At 41.3% G+C, this 19887-nt stretch overlaps 2 protein-coding genes and 1 pseudogene across 2 annotated transcripts in view; all 3 read left to right on the forward strand.

Annotated features, from left to right (window-relative positions):
- LOC146463890 (nonsense-mediated mRNA decay factor SMG7-like) overlaps window positions 1–19887 on the forward strand; it is a 157486-nt gene that overhangs the window by 97897 nt on the left and 39702 nt on the right. The gene's annotated exons all lie outside the window — the stretch shown is intronic.
- Window positions 325–18429, forward strand: LOC146463898 (uncharacterized). The gene is made up of 5 exons (XM_085083952.1): window positions 325–753; window positions 904–1559; window positions 2040–3451; window positions 3809–6391; window positions 16537–18429. The coding sequence occupies exons 1-4, from the start codon at window positions 336–338 to the stop codon at window positions 6387–6389; spliced, it is 5067 nt and encodes a 1688-aa protein (XP_084940078.1). The 5' UTR covers window positions 325–335; the 3' UTR covers window positions 6390–6391; window positions 16537–18429.
- On the forward strand, window positions 8967–11400 carry LOC146463899 (uncharacterized; annotated as a pseudogene).

Genomic DNA, 19887 nt, shown 5'->3' on the forward strand with positions numbered 1-19887 from the left:
GTTATGTAAACCTTTCTGCAGGTTAAATTTTCACCTAAAGCATCGGAACAGTCCGGCTAACAGCTTACAGAAAAATGTCTTAAATACAATTAAAAGAGCGCAGGGCGATCTGGGAACGCAGAGATAACATTTCAAGTATTTTGCTCAAATATTCTCGTTGAGTGCTCCTGTTATAAAATACATGCATTTTATAGCCTCTAAAACTGACGTCCTTACCAGTTACTGACCGCTTTTTGAAAACACGGTGGCTGCTCAACACTGGTTTGTCAGCATCACAAACAACTCATGACTACTGTGCTTTTGTTTTCTTTCTCTGGTTTCTAGTTTAGACCATCATGGACAACACAGAGGAAGTTATAACGACCATCTTTATTGGTACCTTCGTTGCCACATTTCTTCGCAACACAAGTCGAGTTCTACAAGCTCTTGAGTTGTGCAAGGAATGTTTGATTCTCCTTAACAAAAAAGCCCTGGCTAAAGAAAAGAAAATTGTTGAATTAGCATACACAACGATATACTTATCATTGTTTAAGACGTACTGCCTTCTTAACGATCACACAAGTGGGATAGAATGTGGCAGGAAACTTTTACACTTTCTGCGCGTACGTGGAAAAAAATCCCAAGAAGGCCGGGTAACCTACAAAATGGCAGAATTATACCACCTTCAAAGTCAATGCAACGAAGGAAAAAGGCTTTATAAGGAAGCACTCAGCATCATGGTAGAAATAGGCGACAGGCAAGGGCAATCCATGTGTTATGGCAACCTGGGAACTGTGTATCAATCTCTCGGTGAATGCAACCTGGGAACTGTGTATCAATCTCTCGGTGAATATGGAAAGGCCGAAACATACTACAAGAACGCACTTGTGATCACAATAGAAATTGGTGACAAACAAGGAGAAGCGGCGTGTTATGGGAATCTGGGAACTGTGTATGAATCTCTCGGTGAATATGGAAAGGCCGAAACATACCAGAAGAAAGCACTTGTGATCAGAAAAGAAATTGGTGACAAGGAAGGAGAAGCGGCGTGTTATGGGAACCTGGGAACTGTGTATGAATCTCTCGGTGAATATGGCAAGGCCGAAATATACCAGAAAAACGCACTTGTGATCACAAAAGAAATTGGTGACAAACAAGGAGAAGCGGCGTGCTATGGGAACTTGGGAAATGTGTATAAATCTCTCGGTAAATATGTAAAGGCCGAAACATACCATAAGAACGCACTTGTGATCACAGAAGAAATTGGTGACAAACAAGGAGAAGCGGCGTGTTATGGGAACTTGGGAACTGTGTATCAATCTCTTGGTAAATATGGAAAGGCCGAAACATACCAGAAAAACGCACTTGTGATCAGAAAAGAAATTGGTGACAAACAAGGAGAAGCGGCGTCTTATGGGAACCTGGGAACTGTGTATCAATCTCTCGGTGAATATGAAAAGGCCAAAACATATCAGAAAAACGCACTTGTGGTCAGAAAAGAAATTGGTGACAAAAAAGGAGAAGCGGCGTGTTATGGGAACCTGGGAACTGTGTATCAATCTCTCGGTAAATATGAAAAGGCCGAAACATACCAGAAGAACGCACTTGTGATCAGAAAAGAAATTGGTGACAAACAAGGAGAAGCGGAGTGTTATGGGAACCTGGGAATTGTGTACCACTATCTCGGTGAAATTGGAAAGGCTGAAAAATACTACAAGAACGCACTTGTGATCACAAAAGAAATTGGTGACAAACAAGGAGAAGCGGCGTGTTACGGAAACCTGGGAAGAGTCTATAAATTTCTCGGTGAATATGGAAAGGCCGAAACATACCAAAAGATTGCACTAGTGATCAGAAAAGAAATTGGTGACAAACAAGGAGAACCGGAGTGTTATGGGAACCTGGGAATTGTGTACCACTATCTCGGTGAAATTGGAAAGGCTGAAAAATACTACAAGAACGCACTTGTGATCACAAAAGAAATTGGTGCCAAACAAGGAGAAGCGGCGTGTTACGGAAACCTGGGAAGAGTCTATAAATTTCTCGGTGAATATGGAAAGGCCGAAACATACCAAAAGATTGCACTAGTGATCAGAAAAGAAATTGGTGACAAACAAGGAGAAGCGACGTGTTATGGGAACCTGGGAACTGTGTATCAATCTCTCGGTGAATATGGAAAGGCCGAAACCTACCAGAAAAACGCACTTGTGATCACAAAAGAAATTGGTGACAAACGAGGAGAAGCGGCGTGTTATGGGAACCTGGGAACTGTGTATGAATCTCTCGGTGAATATGGAAAGGCCGAAACATACCAGAAAAACGCACTTGTGATCACAAAAGAAATTGGTGACAAACAAGCAGAAGCAGCGTGTTATGGGAGCCTGGGAACTGTGTATCAATCTCTCGGTGAATATGGAAAGGCCGAAACATACCAGAAGAACGCACTTGTGATCACAAAAGAAATTGGTGACAAACAAGGAGAAGCGGCGTCTTATTGGAACCTGGGAACAGTGTATGAATCTCTCGGTGAATACGGAAAGGCCGAAATATACCAGAAAAACGCACTTGTTATCACAAAAGAAATTGGTGACAAACAAGCAGAAGCGATGTGTTATGGGAACCTAGGAACTGTGTATCGATCTCTCGGTGAATATGGAAAGGCCGAAACATACTTCAAGAACGCACTTGTGATCACAAAAGAAATTGGTGACAAACAAGGAGAAGCTACGTGTTATGGGAACCTGGGAAAGGTGTATGAATTTCTCGCTGAATATGGAAAGGCCGAAACATACCAGAAGAACGCTCTTGTGATCAGAAAAGAAATTGGTGACAAACGAGGAGAAGCGGCGTGTTATGGGAACCTGGGAACTGTGTATGAATCTCTCGGTGAATATGGAAAGGCCGAAACATACTACAAGAACGCACTTGTTATCACAAAAGAAATTGGTGACAAACAAGGAGAAGCGGCGTGGTATGGCAACCTGGGAAGTGTGTATCAATCTCTCCGTGAATATGGAAAGGCCGAAATATACCAGAAAAACGCACTTGTAATCACAAAAGAAATTGGTGACAAACGAGAAGAAGCGGCGTGTTATGGGAACCTGGGAACTGTGTATCAATCTCTCGGTGAATATGGAAAGGCCGAAACATACTTCAAGAACGCACTTGTGATCACAAAAGAAATTGGTGACAAACAAGGAGAAGCGGCGTCTTATGGGAACCTGGGAACTGTGTATCAATCTCTCGGTGAATATGAAAAGGCCAAAACATATCAGAAAAACGCACTTGTGGTCAGAAAAGAAATTGGTGACAAAAAAGGAGAAGCGGCGTGTTATGGGAACCTGGGAACTGTGTATCAATCTCTCGGTAAATATGAAAAGGCCGAAACATACCAGAAGAACGCACTTGTGATCAGAAAAGAAATTGGTGACAAACAAGGAGAAGCGGAGTGTTATGGGAACCTGGGAATTGTGTACCACTATCTCGGTGAAATTGGAAAGGCTGAAAAATACTACAAGAACGCACTTGTGATCACAAAAGAAATTGGTGACAAACAAGGAGAAGCGGCGTGTTACGGAAACCTGGGAAGAGTCTATAAATTTCTCGGTGAATATGGAAAGGCCGAAACATACCAAAAGATTGCACTAGTGATCAGAAAAGAAATTGGTGACAAACAAGGAGAAGCGGAGTGTTATGGGAACCTGGGAATTGTGTACCACTATCTCGGTGAAATTGGAAAGGCTGAAAAATACTACAAGAACGCACTTGTGATCACAAAAGAAATTGGTGCCAAACAAGGAGAAGCGGCGTGTTACGGAAACCTGGGAAGAGTCTATAAATTTCTCGGTGAATATGGAAAGGCCGAAACATACCAAAAGATTGCACTAGTGATCAGAAAAGAAATTGGTGACAAACAAGGAGAAGCGACGTGTTATGGGAACCTGGGAACTGTGTATCAATCTCTCGGTGAATATGGAAAGGCCGAAACCTACCAGAAAAACGCACTTGTGATCACAAAAGAAATTGGTGACAAACGAGGAGAAGCGGCGTGTTATGGGAACCTGGGAACTGTGTATGAATCTCTCGGTGAATATGGAAAGGCCGAAACATACCAGAAAAACGCACTTGTGATCACAAAAGAAATTGGTGACAAACAAGCAGAAGCAGCGTGTTATGGGAGCCTGGGAACTGTGTATCAATCTCTCGGTGAATATGGAAAGGCCGAAACATACCAGAAGAACGCACTTGTGATCACAAAAGAAATTGGTGACAAACAAGGAGAAGCTACGTGTTATGGGAACCTGGGAAAGGTGTATGAATTTCTCGCTGAATATGGAAAGGCCGAAACATACCAGAAGAACGCTCTTGTGATCAGAAAAGAAATTGGTGACAAACGAGGAGAAGCGGCGTGTTATGGGAACCTGGGAACTGTGTATGAATCTCTCGGTGAATATGGAAAGGCCGAAACATACTACAAGAACGCACTTGTTATCACAAAAGAAATTGGTGACAAACAAGGAGAAGCGGCGTGGTATGGCAACCTGGGAAGTGTGTATCAATCTCTCCGTGAATATGGAAAGGCCGAAATATACCAGAAAAACGCACTTGTAATCACAAAAGAAATTGGTGACAAACGAGAAGAAGCGGCGTGTTATGGGAACCTGGGAACTGTGTATCAATCTCTCGGTGAATATGGAAAGGCCGAAACATACTTCAAGAACGCACTTGTGATCACAAAAGAAATTGGTGACAAACAAGGAGAAGCGGTGTTGTATGGGAACCTGGGAAGTGTGTATCAATCTCTCGGTGAATATGCTGAGGCTAAAGAGTATCACGAGAAAGCCCTTTTCATTAGCAGAGAGATAAGTTACTTAGCTGGAGAGGCAAAATCGCACCTCAGTCTTGCACACGATGCCATATTAGAAAATAATAATGATGATGCTTTGTCGAATCTGCAGGCAAGCATTAACAAGTACGAGAAAATGCGAGGTTTTCTTGGACACAATGACCAATTTAAGATATCCCTGTTAGACCAGCACAGTGATTCCTATCAATTACTCAGCGCATTGCATTGTCTTGTGGGAAATGCGAAAGAAGCTCTTCCTGTTCTAGAGCTTGAACGAGGCAGAGCTCTTGCAGACCTAATCTCAGGTCAGTATTCTGCCCAACAACAAATTTCAGTCAATCCGCTGTCATGGCCTGATATTGAAAGGATCGTGAAAAACGAAATTGACTGTAACTGTCTCTACATTTCATATTTTTGCCAAGATATGTTTTTGTGGGTCCTTAAAGGGAACAGGCCACTGACACTTTTCCGTAAAGTAGACGTCAACGAATGTTTTGTTAAAAAAGGGTTAGGAAGACAAGTTCACGAAGTTTTCAGTGAGAAAACCTTCAGGAGGTTTAATGTTCTTCGTCAAGAGCAATGCGAAGATCGATCACTGCTTTTTCTAAAAGCCAAAGACTCAACACATAAATCATCGGGGGAAGAAAACTCGGCAGGTTTTCGTCTATTGGAAACCGAGGAAGATGTAGACCTACAACCCGTTCCCAGCCTAGCCGAGTGTTACCAAATGATCATCGCCCCCGTGGCTAACTTTCTTGACGGACCTGAACTGGTGATTGTTCCTCATCGCTCTTTGTACAAAGTTCCATTCGCAGCATTAAAGGATGAAAGTGAGAACTACCTGTCACAGACTTACAGGATTCGCATTGTTCCTTCTTTGTCGACTCTTGGGCTCATCCGGGACAGTCCAACAGATTATCACAGTCAGACCGGGGCACTGATAGTGGGCGATCCGGACGTTGGGGACGTGCTTTACAAGGGACGCAAAGAGAACCCTTGTCGCTTGCCCTCTGCAAGAAAGGAAGCGGAGATGATAGCAGAACTACTCCGAGCTGAGCCTTTGTTAGAGGAGCGAGCAACTAAGCAGGCGGTTCTTCAGAGGATACCTTCTGTAAGTCTGATTCACTTGGCTGCTCATGGTCATGCCGAAAGAGGAGAAATTGCCCTCGCCCCTGAACGCCCCACTAACGCGACTCCATGCGAGAAAGACTACCTACTGACGATGGATGACATTTCACAAGTTCAACTGCGTGCCAAACTTGTAGTACTCAGCTGTTGTCACAGCGCCCAAGGACAGGTTAGAGCTGAGGGAGTTGTTGGAATCGCTCGGGCTTTCCTAGGATCCGGTGCACGCTCAGTATTGGTTACCCTGTGGGCCATACCAGACGAAGCAACAGAACAGTTAATGAGTCGTTTCTACAAACACCTTGTTCGTGGGGAAAGTGCAAGTGAGTCTCTTCACCAGGCCATGAAGTGGATGAGAAGTAACGGCTATCATGACTTGGGGAACTGGGCGCCTTTCATGCTGATTGGAGATAACGTGAAGTTTGATTTCGGAAAGTAAAGGTTAGTTTGATCAATGATCTTTTCCTTACTTGTGTTGGATGAATTGCTCAGGAAACTCTTCCTTCATTTCGCTGGAAATAAATAAATGGTTCGGTGACAGGAGCGAAAAAGGTGTATTTTTATTGTACTTTTCTTATTCCGTGACTTATGATCATCATAAGAGGATGAGTAACAATTCTACCTTTTCTGCGTAAATCAAAACTTTTTTGAAGAACACAATACCCCTTACATTGTTTAATATATGGTGCTCCGTTCATTCTGCTTTTGAGAGAAAGATAATCAAAGGCTCCTGTGAGCCAATTCGTGAATGCAGAAGTGAATATTGGTAACCGTATTAAAAGCGGTTCTCGCATTAAACTACGCTACAAGGATTCAAGGACGTCATCGGTGGCTTCGCAGCAGACCATTTCAGGCTGCGCACGTGAATAGCTTGCGTTTCCTCTGCTATAAGCTTTTGAGATTTCTCGGATATAAATATGTCTATGTTATCAGGGAATTTGCCTCGATTTCGCGGCCCTCGAATTGAGGCCTTAAAATACACCAAAGAACACTTATAATATACAGCGGAGAACTCTTGTTTCACATAGAAAGCCAGGTTTTTGAGAAGGCAAAGAGTTTGATATCAAGTGAAGATAAATTCAGATGAAATGCCGCGATACGTTTCTCAGGATATTTGAAGCAAGTCCTGGAAGTCTACGGAACATACATTTGATGTTTTATGTAATGTTTAAAAGGGGTCGTTTAAAACACGACCAGCAGTGCTTTATCGGGATTTAAAACCACGAGGCGCAGCCGAGTAGTTTTTGACCACAGGCACCCCAAGCTCAATATCAGAGAACCGTTGAATTATAAGGATTTGTATGGGAATACAACGGATTTGATTAAAATGGTAGAAAATAACGGTGTTTTGTCAATAAAGACAACTTACCCTGTTTTTTCCTTGTATTTTTTGTCATTTACCAGCTTTTAAAGCCTATTCGAAGTGATTTCGGCGAGTTAGCGTCATTCGGGTTTCCACCGTTAAGTGTAACGAAAGGCCGAACTCTAATTCAGCCATGCCCGAAGCATGAAACGGAATAAATCCGTTGAAATTATCCCTGGTGTCCGAATGCCTTCATAGAATCAAAGTAGAGATGAATACCTATCCTTCCAGCGCATTTTCGACTCGATTGAAGCCGTATCATGTTTGCTAGAAAGATTTTCTTTCAATTCGGCTCGCTTCTGAAATTTCGAAAGATGTGCGGCCAGAACGCCATGGACACATTGAACGTTCGAACAGCACACTTGGTAACAAAAGTTCTCTGGCAAGGGTGGTCAGCGGCCAGTTGCCCACAGACAAACAGATTTGTTCACGGGGTCTCCTCGTGTCCTTTTTGTCAAGACCGTCAAGGGACCATTGTTCGGCCATCGACCAATCAAAATTACTACCGGACGTGTTTTCCAAATTTAAAGGGCGCGATCTATTCAACCTAAATTACCGGTACGGAATCAAATATATGGACAACCTGTTGTCTTTTTTCCCTAAAATTTGGAAATTCCGGGGATTTTCTCTTTCATTGGTCATATCATATCATTGATTGGTACAGGTCGTATCTGTCGGGGCGTGGCCAACGTATATCTGTTCGTGGATGTACTTCCGAGAGGTTTAATCTGAACTTTGGTGTACCGCAAGGCTTCTGTCTTGGACCTTTGCTGTTCCCAATTTACACCAGTTCTCTGCTGAGTATGGTCCAACACCTCTTGCCTACAGTCCACTGCTACGCGGATGACAATCAGCTCTATGTGTCTTTCAGCCCAGCAGATGAGAATGGTCAGTCTGATGCTATTTTATGGACACTGATGCTATTTTATGGACACTGGTTTAGCCGTCATTAGTGTGATTCGATTATATGATCTTAATATCTCTGCATAATGGAATTCTTTATTTTATAGAATTTTGAACTTTTATTATTAATTATATCTATTTCCTCTTCTTTTATGTAAGGTTAAGTTACTTCTTTTCTTAGAATTTGTGAATGAATAGTGTTTCGATGAATTGATTGGATTTTTTTGTAACAGCGAGTTGATTGTAAATAGGATTTTAATTGAGGTTTTGTAATAAAGATTTTATTATTGTTATTATTATTATTATTAATATTATTATCATTATTATTAATATTATTATTATTATTATTATTATTATTATTATTATTATTATTATTATTATTATTATTATTATTATTATTATACCCAACATCAAATCAAGCCAAATCTGCCTGATTATGATGTGCTTCCCTCCGAAACAAAGAAAAAAACTTGGGGCAGTATTAGTTACGCATGTTTCTGTAATACTGTTAACGATGTTTACGATAAAATCGTCCACTACAGGAGGAAATTCAATGTTCCATCGGGTCGCGCAGGGAAGAATTTCACTGAAGAATTAACCTTCTGGATTTAGCAATTTAATTCAGACTCTGACTTGAACTCGGTCGCTCTTAAAGCATTCATGGTGCTCCCTACTTTGATTTTGCAAAAACCAACCGCTACTTCCAAAAGCAAAGAGCATAGTGAAGCAATAGAGCGTCGATTAGCAATCTGGAAACAAGGGGACATTGATTTGCTGCTTAAAGAAGTGAGGCTCTTTCAAGGGAAATTTGTGAATTCCAAGAAACCTAGAAAGGTTGAAGACATATCCAAAGCCTTCTCAAAGCTGGTTCTGCAAGGAAAATTGACAGCTGCAATGCAACTCCTAGATAACGAGAGCTCGTCCGGTCTGCTCGACCTATCGCCAGATGTCCTGCAAGGGCTACAGGACAAACACCCACAGGCAGCTGATATCGCAGAGGAGAGTTTGTTACATGGCCCAATTGATTGTATTCCGCCAAATGTTTATGACCTCATAGACGAAGAATCGATCTACAACTCGGCAAGTAATACCAAGGGCTCAGCCGGAGCACCTGGAATGGACGCAGAGCTGTATAAGAGAATCCTGTGCTCTAAGAATTTCAAGACCGAGGACAAAATATTGAGAGAAGAGCTAGCCGTGTTCACAAGAAATCTGCAAAGGAAATCGTACCACCCATCCTTACTTGAAGCTTTTACGTCCTGCAGGCTTATCCCGCTTGATAAGAACCCGGGAATCAGACCAATTGGTGTTGGAGAGGTACTAAGGGGAATAGTGGGGAAAACGGTCAGCGGTTTCTTAAAGGAGGAAATAAAAGAAGCGGCGGGTCCCCTGCAAGTTTGCGCTGGTCATAATGCAGGACCGGAGGCTGCGATCCATGCAATGAGCCAAGTGTTTGTTGAAGAAGGTACAGATGGAATATTGCTAATTGATGCTAGTAACGCTTTTAACCAAATGAATAGGTCAGCGGCCTTACACAATATCCAGATCATGTGCAAAGAAATGGCGCTCTATGTTATTAACACATATAGAAGCCCATCTAGACTTTTTCATTTATTGGGGAGGTGAAATACTTTCTCGAGAAGGCACCACACAAGGAGACCCGCTAGCGATGCCATGGTACGCACTTAATACATCCATAATGATACAGAATTTGAGGGATCATTGCCCACTGGTTAAACAGGTGTGACTTGCAGACGACTCAGCTGGAGGAGGGAGTATAGTGCAGTTATACAACTGGTACAGGCAATTGAGTAAGGAAGGTCAAAAGTCTGGTTACCTTGTGAATGGGACAAAGAGTTGGCTTATTGTGAAGTCGAGGGAACTCGCGGAGGAAGCAAAGAGGGTGTTTTGAGAGGAAGTCAACATAACGACTGAAGGTCAGCGCCATCTGAGAGCAGTTATTGCGTCGCAGGAATACAAAGATGAGCATTGCGAGGAGAAGGTTCGTGCATGGAAAGAGGAAATCGAACGTCTCTCTGAAATAGCGAGGAGCTAGCCCCATGCGGCGTATATTGCTTTCACAAAAGGCTACAAGTCGAAGTTCACCTACTTCATGCACACGATTGACTCGTTTGAAGTTTAAGTCGATCCAATCCAGGAAGTGATTGAAGATTTACTACTCCCAACTTTGTTTGGTCAATCAGAGCCTCTCCCTAACGAGATGCGCAGATTTGCTACCTTAGCAACGGGTCAAGGGGGTCTAGGCATTCCTGATATGAAATCCGAGGCACCACAGCAGTTTGCTGCCTCGAGACTAATAACCACCGCGCACGTAGATTCTATTACTTCACAGAGTTCCATCATGGTGCCAGGAGAAAGATTTACGGAGGAGCTAAAGAGGCATCAACAATCACTTAAGAGAGCAAGTGCCATAAAGAAAATGGATAGCATTGATTCAAGCCTCTCCTCAGGCCTGCTACGTCTGGTTAACCAATCGAGGGACAAGGACGCAAGTTCTTGGCTGAATGCGATGCCTCTCGCAGACAAAGGTCTATTTCTCAACAAACAAGAGTTCAGAGACTCGCTACGCTTGCGTTATGACTTGCCCTTAGTCGATTTACCAAGTCATTGCATATGTGGGGATAGATTCATCGTTAGTCACGCCCTTCTCTTGTAAAAAAAGGGGGGGGGGGGGGGGGTTGTGGCGCAGAGACATGACGGTGCACGGAACTTGTTAACGACATCCATCGACAAGATCTGCAATAATTTCGAAATCGAACCACGCCTTCAACCCCTGGACAACGAGCGATTTCATTTGAGGAGCGCTGTTACAAGTTCTAAGGCAAGGTTGGACATCAAAGCGGAAGGTTTCTAGGCAAGAGGAGTTACGGCATTTTTTGATGTTAGAGCTACGCACGTCAACTCCAAGTGTTACCAGAACAAGCCAACATCGGAAGTGTTCAAAGAGCAAGAAGAAGAGAAGAAGCGCAAGTACCAGCAACGCGTGTTAGATGTAGAAATGGGTTCGTTTACGCCTTTAGTGTTTGGAACCAATGGTGGAATGGGAAGCGAGTGTCAGCGGATCTTAAAGCATCTCGCAGACAAGATAGCTCAGAAAGACACCGAGCCAGATGCTCAGCCCAAGTTTCTTACAGGATTTAAAAATTACACTCGCGTTTTCTGAATAAATTTGCGATAATTTCTACTCATTTAGTTTGAAATGTACCAGAGTTTATAACGCAAGAGCAGAGCCAGTGTTTTGCTAGTTTTAAAAAACTATTTTTTTCTGACGTTCTTGTTGTGATCGTCGTCGTCTCTGCAGGTCCCAACGATAACGAAAAAATCACCTGAAAATATAACTTTCTTTCATTTATGCTGCCTCACGATTATTTCAAATGACCTTCAACTTCTACAGAAACGGCGGACTACCCAGAAATAAAAATGCCGCTCCTAAGACGTTAGCTCCTGGATAGTTCGGTCTCATTACACAAACTAAATGAGTAGAAATTATCGCAAATTTATTCTGAAAACGCGAGTGTAATTTTTAAATCCCGTAAGAAACTTGGGCTGAGCATCTGGCGAAATGGAACAGAAAATTCCCGGAATTTCCAAATTTCAGGGAAAAAAGACAACAGGTTGTCCATATATTTGATCCCGTACCGGAAATTTAGGTTGAATAGATCGCGCCCTTTAAATTTGGAAAACACGTCCGGTAGTAATTTTGATTGGTCGATGGAAACAATGGTCCCTTGACGGTCACGAGGAGACCCCGCGAACAGATTTGTTTGTCTGTGGACAACTGGCCGCTGACCACCCAAGGGAGGGCGTGACTAACGATGAATCTATCCCCACATATGCAATGACTTGGTAAATCGACTAAGGGCAAGTCATAACGCAAGCGTAGCGAGTCTCTGAACTCTTGCTTGTTGAGGGATAGACCTTGGTAAGCGAGAGGCATCGCATTCAGCCAAGAACTTGCGCCCTTGTCCCTCGATTGGTTAACCAGACGTAGCAGGCCTGGGGAGAGGCTTGAATCAATGCTATTTTTTGTCACGCTGTTTGAAATCAATGCCCTTTGAAATCAACCAAACAGCGAGGAGCAAACAGCAAACTGTGACACTGTTTGAAATCAATGCCCTTTGAAATCATCCGATCAGCGAGGAGCAAACAGCGTGACAGTTTTCAGTCGGCACACAAAAGTCCAGCTATGCTTCGATCGAGCTTGGATTGCTGAATTTTTCGTTTTCAATTTAGGTCTACCTGTAAAAGTTTTGGACGGATTTCATATCAAATGGTACGAGATGAAAGGTGGGACTTTCAACTTACTTGGTGCGTGGTTTGGAACCCGTGCGATGATGATTTGTTCGTGAATTTCGGCTCGGCGCTGGACCGGTCCGACTGATCTTTCCTCCCTTGTCTCTCTACTATTACACTCGAGTGAACGTCCAACGCCGAACCCTTCAAATCGCTAAAATCACCGTCTTCAACCTCAAGAACAACAACACACAACATTTAAGGTTAAAATACGTTTATTTTGATGTTAAATGAGAATACTTATCGCAATCTAGGACGATAATACGAGGATTTTCGACATTCCCATACATTTCCTCTATAAATTCAAAATACAAACTGTCACACAGTTTGTGTGGGGACCCTGTGTTCAACGCCGATTTGGCGGGTTCTCCAATATTGAGCTTGGGCTGCCTGTGATCGGATATAAAACCACTGCACGTGATGTTTTATCAACCATGATTGGTCGATGGGATTATGAATTATTAATGAGTTTTTTGAAGGAGATTTACTTTGTTGTGTTTATTGAAATGATACAATATAATGCTGCAGTTATTAAGAGCTTTAGTGGAAAATGTTGAAAAGACGTCGCGTTGTCTACTTGAGACTTTTTATGCGGGAATGGCTTTGTATAGCAACGCTAAAATAACTTCAAAGTAAATTACCAGTTTCCAATACGAATCCAGCGCAGCGCTTTATAGAGCCACATCACTACCTCACGGTAACCATAAACATCAGTAACTGACCGCTAATTTAGTCGCAATAAACACAGTATTTACAAGCTCCGCACTTAGGCCAGCCTATGTACATGTATATGTGACCCTTCTCGCCATTTCACAGTGATGACTTTAATGGTGGAGTATCTTACATTTCACGCCTTGAAAAAGTCATGGTTGATTTCACGCCGTGGAATAGGCTCACGTCGTGAAATATCAGTCAAAGCTTACAAAAAACCCTGGTTGTAAAACTTAATATCTTCGTCGACTGCAAGCCAAAAAAAAAAGAATGTAAAACTTGTGTGCCAAACTTATCAGGTAAACCATTTATGGAACGTACTATACTCTGATCCCTTTCGATTCGCAAAGTGTTGAAAGAACTTTTGGGGAATTAGCTGGGTTCACTTCAACAAAGATCCAATAGCTCCTTCAGTTGCTCTTCTTTAACACATAAGTTCAGCTTACTCTGCTCAACAATCACTTCTCTACTAAAACTAGATAGCACCCATTTTTATACTGACTCGACAACTACCTGCTCAACACAAATAAAATCTTACGCAAGCCTTCTGTGATTGGCTGCAAGGAACTTATTTGCATCCGTGCCTTCGATCTATTAACCAAGTCAAAGACATTTTTCCAGTAAGATATCACCATGAAGCTTGGGCTGTCCAGTCAATACAAAACAGGGGAGGCAATATAAAAATTACAAAGTTCAGACTTTTATAGTAAGGTTTCACAAAGATAATCTGAAAAACAGTCAAAGTTGTTGTTTAAAAATTGTACAAGAAGTCGATACGTTGAAGGTGTTAGCCTTTTTCATCGAAAGTGATTGGTTACCCGTTTCCATAAATTAAATGAGTACGTGGTAAACAAAACCTAGAGCTCAAATTATATATTCAGTACGTGGTTGATAGCTGGATTACAACAATGAATATTTATCTTCATAATCGCCTTAGGGTTAACTTAGGATTACTTTCAAAAACACCTCAAAATTACAGATATTGCCATTTAGATATCAACAACCATGAATTCGGTAAAGAACCCAGGGAACTCTACTAAAAATGACTAAAAATAAGAACAGTAACAATTTCCTGGAATAAACCGTTGAAAGGTCAAGTTGAGAAAAAACTTATAAAAAAGTAAGGTAAACAGGGTATTATCTTTCGTAGGAAACTTAATCGAAAATATTTTTACGATCACAAGTGTTTCCGCGGAAACGTACAACTGCTCATACCGAATTCATGACAGGAGAATTTATACATCAATCACACATTAAGAACATCTAAGTAGAACTACAAGGTATTATTTCTAGAGGGCTGCATAATGAGTCAACTGGTCTTTTTCTGACATTTCCCAAACCGAAATATAATTTGTAATAAGTCCAAACACCAAATAAAATTCCTTTAACTATTTTAACCCCAAATAATTGCGTTGTAAATATTATCAACTATTTTAACCCCAAATAATTGCGTTGTAAATATTTTTCATCATTGTCAATTTTTATCATCTAACAAAAGCAACGCAAAGGAGGACGTGTACGTTCTTTTGGTGGTTTTACGTGGTTACCAATCGACAAAAAAAGCGTCCAGTTTATTTTCTAAGAGCATCCGTAATTTTTTTCTTCGCGTCTAGTTCTTGCCAAATGAAACATGATACATGTGAACAATTTTGGTTTCCTAGCACGTGACCTAAATGTTACTGTTTTCAGTATGATTATATTCCTTTCTACGTTCAAACGACGGTTTCCGTCAGCGTTTTATTACAACGGAAGAAACTTTCAATCTTGTTGAAGTTGCTAGTTTGGCTTTATCCAAGTGAACGTAAATATAGAAATACACCAAGCGTTGATTGTCGCTGTGCATTAGAAAACTTTCAGTGTTTACATTTGTTCTGGTGAATAGATCTTATCGCTCACGCTGGACCCCGAATGAAATTTATTTCGAAGCTTAAGTTTTAGTTTTCTCCTTTACCCTTAGCCTTTCACCCGCGGAATGGTCTTGAATCTTTAAAGTTAATTGAACGTTTTCTTTTTTATATTGCGGCCAGATAAATAAAAAGGTTTTGCTCGGCTGTATGTAAATTCAGTGTTTACGCGGCCTGATCTTATCGATTACGTTTGACTCCGGAGAGGGATTTGTCGCACTGTGGAATATCGTATTCTCTCAGACACGTCGATAACTCGGATTTGTACGGTAGGCTCCTTTAAAGGTTTTAATGTTTGCATTTGATGTTTCCTGAAATGAGCAGCTCGGCCTATCGAAGTGTAGCCTCTCCCGTAGATGCTCTTTTGGCTCGTCACACAGTCTTTCCTCCCCAACGAGAAGAACCAAGAGAGCGTCTGCGAGGGAGGTTAATCGAGGTCGAACTTTTGGAAAATATCCGTCCTGAAAGGAAAGTTGCCCCTAAGTTTCGGTCAATGGAAGTAGTTAACAGACAACACACGTACTAGCTGTTTCTTTTAAGAATACATTATTCGTTCAGTTGATTTTACGTCCTTGATTTTTGTCCCGTAATTGTGGCTTATGGTGAACCGCCATGCACAATTCGCAGACTCATGAATAATTTATAATTTTGATTAAATTTCGATTAAATTGATCTAAACTTTACATCTGATCGAGCGAATAAAATTCAGTTGAAATCACGATAACTCGTTCATTGCGCATGCGCGCATAAACGAGTTTAAAACTACTGATTCAGTGTAATAGACTATTTTACAGTTGTTGCTGTGTTACCTGGCTTATGGCTGGAAGCGAGGCTGCCGGTGACCATGGTTTGATACAAATCTCTTTACTTTTCTTATGCAAATGCAGGCTAGTTTGCATCACAACAACACAATTTTCATGATAAAAACAGTGAGGTCTGTATCATACAAGGTCACCGGCAGCCTCGCTCCATTAATAGGCCCGGTCACTGAGTAAGCAACTGTAAAATGGCCTATTGCCAAGGTCTAAGAGGTCGCGCTTCTAAAAAAATCTTCAAAAAAATACGGGGGTAGCGCGATGCGAGGCAAAAGACAATTGGAACTCCATTTGATAGAATGACTGAAACGATTTAATCACAGTTCAAAGGTTCCAGAAGAGGCGGAGGAAACGAATTAGTATTGTAGCTAGTAGGTTGCGATCAAAGTACCTGAAGTGGTGGTAGATAAGTTGATTATGTACAAATTCAACAAGTTCATAAGAACACAACTTGACATGGCAACTTCAATTTCCAAGCCCTCCAGCTTGGTAGTTATGCGCCCGGTCGGAGTGGGTAATTATTTGCCATATCAGATTTCAACACTAACCCTACATAATCCGATATTTGTTTATCAGTTGCAGGTGTCTTGCCGTCCGCCCACCGCCGAGGAGTGCCCGACAAATGGCAAGTTTCTTTTGAAAAAGGACGTCAGTAACGTGGACAGTGGAATCACTTGGAATGAGAACATTGACTTACCACAGTTGTATAACATAGCGATTTGTGTTTTCGCAGTTTTCGTTGCAGTTTTCGTTGTCAGCAATGCAATTTTTTTTTAATTCAAATTTTAAAAGAGCAGAGGCACTCCTTACATATTTTTGGAGTTTAAGTATTAAGTTTTAATTTGGTAGCATTTAGAGTTCTCGAAATACACACATTTGAATTTCAGTATGGTTATATCTTGTAAGTTATAAATAAGGTAGACAGTTTTTTTTTACAAATCTAACACAAGTGAATGTGTTTGATAAAACTTACTTAATCGTCGATCAATATATATGAGCAAAACCATGAGGAGATAGTAGTTCCCTTGGTAAGAGCAGTTTTCAATTAAGTGTCAAAAGTTGATTTGTGTTTGCTTTACTACGCTTTGTGATTGGTTGACAAAACACGTGCTACTTTGGAAATAATGTGATGGAATATGTTAAGCCTGGTGCATAAATGAGTATGATGTATTAATCAGTAAATGACACAGGCATACTCAGGAAAAAAATCCGAGTGCTCCTAGTGGAGTCGAACCTAAGACCTTCAGATAACTAGTTCGGATGCTACCACTGAGCTACAGCAGACTCGTGGGAGCTAAGGCCATTAAACTAGGTCCATGGAACAAACATCCTGCATACTGCTAGGATTTGATGTTCAATGAGTGGCGCCATGGAAATAAATGTGATGGAAATAATGTGATGTCTCATGAAATGTTGAAACTTTTAGCTGAAACTTGTCTGCAACGGCGTTGCGAAATAAGTTTCAGCAAGCGTTGCACCGTGTAACATGGTCGGTTTCGTGAAACCTTTTCAAACTGCCGTTGCGAGACAAGTTCCACGAAAAGTAGAACGGCTTTCTACTTCTGCAACGGCTCGCAACGATCGCAGTGGTGAAAAAACAAGAGTTTCACCGTGTAACACCACTTCGTGAAACTGGTCTCGTTCGCCGTTGCACTCAAGTTTCAGCTAAAAGTTTCAATGTGTAACGGCGGCTTAACCACCTCAAAGAGCTTGTGTTATGACGACACTTTTATACATTTAAAGATTTTCCTAAATTTCATTTTGTAACTGACTTGATCTTAGTTAATAAATAACAGGATGTATCCTGAACTAAAAACGCCTCACGTGTGAAGTTTTAGTTTAAAGGCTGTGTTACAATAGGCAATTTTTCTTGCAACTTTTCTTACAATTTTTTTGCGACACAAGTTGTCCAAATCGTTGCCTAGTGTAACTTGCCGTGAAGTGAAAGCACCCATTTTACTTCAGCGCACCTGCCAAACTGAATCCGAATTTTATCGCTCCTTTATATAAAGGACAAAAATATTCCTCCTATCAGCGTTCTGTTTAATAACTATGAAACTGAAGGACGAAACATCATACATTAATGGAGCGCCGCATCGTTAAAAAACGAAAGCAAAACTTAAATTAAACACAAACCGGAACTCGCCGGTTAATTGAACACATTTTAAACTACAGTAGCTAAATCATAGCTAGTTGGGGCAATGACCAAAGTTCTTTGCTTACCATAAATTATTCTTTTGGGTGAGGGTGATGATCACCTGAAAGAATAATTAAAACCAAAACAACAGAAATGTGTTTTAGTTAGCCGGCGGTTAACCGGCCTAAGGCCCGTTTCTCGAAAGTCCCGTAACTTACCGGGCCCGGTAAGTGTCTTTGGTGATAAATGTTTCTTCATAGAAGTCAATTTTTGTTAGCTTTGAATACTAAAGTACCATGTCTCTAATCACTGTGTAATCGGCGAAAAAACGTTTAAAAATATACTTATCGGGCTCGGTAAGTTACCGGGTCTTTCGAGAAACGGGCCCCTGGGCGCTTATTTAATTTGGGGCCCATAATGGTGGGCGCTAATTCGAGGTGGGCGCTTATTATTTTCCCAACATTTTCTGCAAGCGAGGCCATTTCTAGAGAATAACAACAATAAGGGATAACAAGTTTATTTCACTTCAACAAGACAAAACAAAGTGCAAAAGCTAACTTGAACGAGCCAAAAACAATATAAAATAAAGTTCATTGACTACCGTATCTAGAACCAATTTTGGAGCACAACTGACTTTCCTAGTACTTCACGTTGGACTAGTACACAAATGTTTTTTGTTGGGAGTGGGTGGGCACCTATTAATTTTTTTTGGCTTTATGGTGGGCGTTCATTCGAAGGTGGGCGGTCAATCGAATAAATTTGGTATCTCATTGTGCCTCAGCTTTTCACTTCAATTATCACTGTTTTTTCTTTCTCCGCCGGGTCAACATTTTCTAACCTCCTACAACGATACAGCTGTTTCGACAAAGGTTGTCGAAAAAAAAAAAGCTAAAAAGCGTACGCGACAACGCCGAAAGGTAGTCTAGGAAGTACCCAATAGTAAATTTCAATAAAAGCTCAGAATCCATATTGCCCGCAATCTCAGGTCGCTGTACGATTGAGGCATTATGGATTCTGAGCATTTATTGAAATTTATTGGGTATTTCCTAGACTACCTTTTGGCATTGTCGCGTACGCGTTTACGCTTTTTTGGACAACCTTTGTCGAAACAGCTGTATATTTATATTTTAAATGCATGTGCGTGTGGGTCTTCCGCCTGTTAATTGAAAGTCAGAGAGTGGCAGCTCCTTAAATAAAAATTAAACAATAAATCACTTTATTTAAGTGTCAATGTATTCAGCGCAAAGCACTAATTGGTGACACTTTCCAAATCGAATTGGAATGTAGAAGTGTTGATTTTTAAGGAGAGGGGAAACCGGAGAAAAACATCTCGGAACAAGAACGAGAACCAACAACAAACTCAATCCACATATGACGCCGACTCCAGGGATCGAACCCGGGCCACATTCATGGGAAGCGAGTGCTCTCACCACTGCGCCAGAACTCACAACTGCGAGTGTTGTACTTTAGACCACTTGCAAATAAACTTTGAATCAATGGTATTAAAGTAGTAACTTGAGTGTTCCCGGCAACTCCTTTTTTTTTGTACGGATAATCAGCCTGTAATAATTTTGAACACATATTTTCAGTCATTGAATTCAGTAGTTTTGTGGATATTTTCCGTCGGTGAATATAATATTACGTTTCTTCTCCAAGTAACATCATTCGATGACAGATGATTATACAACCTTAGATCTTTCAAAAGGATCCGAACAGAACCGGGGCTTAATTATCACTCTATGGCTGACAGAAAGGATCCAAAAAGATGGAAAATCGACGAGGTTATAGCT

Source organism: Pavona decussata, unplaced genomic scaffold (genome assembly GCF_977016875.1).
Source record: "Pavona decussata unplaced genomic scaffold, jaPavDecu1.1 SCAFFOLD_174, whole genome shotgun sequence".
NCBI lineage: Eukaryota > Metazoa > Cnidaria > Anthozoa > Scleractinia > Agariciidae > Pavona > Pavona decussata.